At 40.8% G+C, this 1,193-nt stretch overlaps 1 protein-coding gene across 1 annotated transcript in view; it reads right to left on the bottom strand.

The window, feature by feature from the left end:
- Positions 1-795: 795 nt before the first annotated feature.
- LOC110018076 (probable translation initiation factor eIF-2B subunit epsilon) overlaps positions 796-1,193 on the bottom strand; it is a 56,159-nt gene continuing 55,761 nt past the window's right edge. The window contains exon 10 of the mRNA XM_020715305.1: positions 796-882. Within this exon, the coding sequence (XP_020570964.1) occupies positions 796-882 (87 nt within the window). The remainder of the gene's footprint in view (positions 883-1,193) is intronic.

The following is a 1,193-nucleotide window of genomic DNA, read 5'->3' as shown; positions in this document are numbered from 1 at the left end:
AAGTCTATCGAACAGTACTACATAATGGATAGATATATGTTCTGCCGAAGTAAGTTGCGCATTCCTAGATGCTTGCTAAGGGAGTCTATTGTTTAGGAAAACCACAGTGGAGGACTTGCTAGGCATTTTAGCAGGGATAAGTTTCTCGCAATCGTGATAGAGCGCTTCTTTGACCTCGATTAATAAGGGATGTAGAATGACACTTCAAACAATGCAGGATTTGTCATTTGGCAAAAATCAGGGGCAGAAAGCAGGGTCATATACTCCATTACCAGTACCATAGGTATCGTAGGTGGACGTTAGCATGGACTTTGTGATAAGACTTCTGATGACACAATAGAATAAGGATTCAATCATGATCGTGGTAGATTGATTTTCAAAGACGACCCATTTCGTACCATGCCACCGAACACTAGATGCCCCACATGTCAGCGACTTATATTTATGAAAAATTGTGAAACAACACGGGATACCTAGGAACATCACCTCAGACAGGAAGGTCAAATTTCTAAGTCACTTCTGAAAGACGTGGGGAAAATTAAGCACTAAACTTCAATTCAGTTCTACAGTGCACCCTCAAACGGATAGTCGAACAATTAATAAATAGGAGCCTTGGAAATCTACTAAGATGCTTCGTTGGGAAAAATATCAAGCAGTGACATTTGATTCTCGCTCAGACCAAGTTAGTGTACAATAAATCCGTAAGTCAGACATGTCGCACCTCATTTGAGGTCGTGTACGGGCGCAAGCCGCTCACTATACTGGAATTGATATCGCTCCTGCCAACGCTAAAGATTAGTTAGGATGCAGAGGAACGGGAGCACGAGATTCAAGAAAGTCGAAAAAGAAATCATTAAGCAGAATTGCACGCTCCTGCCAACGCTAAAGATTAGTAAGGATGCAGAGGAACGGGAGCATGAGATTCAAAAACTCTACGAGAAAGTCGAAAAAGAAATCATTAAGCAGAATTGCAAGTACCAAGCATAGGCGAACAAAACAAGGAAAAAGGTCGCCTTCAAAGAAGGAGACCTAGTGTGGATCTGGATGAAGAAAGAGAGATTCCAAGTAGAGCATTCCGAAAACTCAAGCTCAAAGCAAACAGACCTTTCAAAATACTTCGAATTCTGAATGATAATGCCTATAAGATAGATCTGTCGAGAGACTACAATATTTTAGCTGATTTCAATATTACA

Source organism: Phalaenopsis equestris, unplaced genomic scaffold (assembly GCF_001263595.1).
Source record: "Phalaenopsis equestris unplaced genomic scaffold, ASM126359v1 Scaffold000002, whole genome shotgun sequence".
Taxonomy (NCBI): Eukaryota; Viridiplantae; Streptophyta; class Magnoliopsida; order Asparagales; family Orchidaceae; genus Phalaenopsis; species Phalaenopsis equestris.
This window is presented reverse-complemented; position numbering and strand designations above follow the sequence as displayed.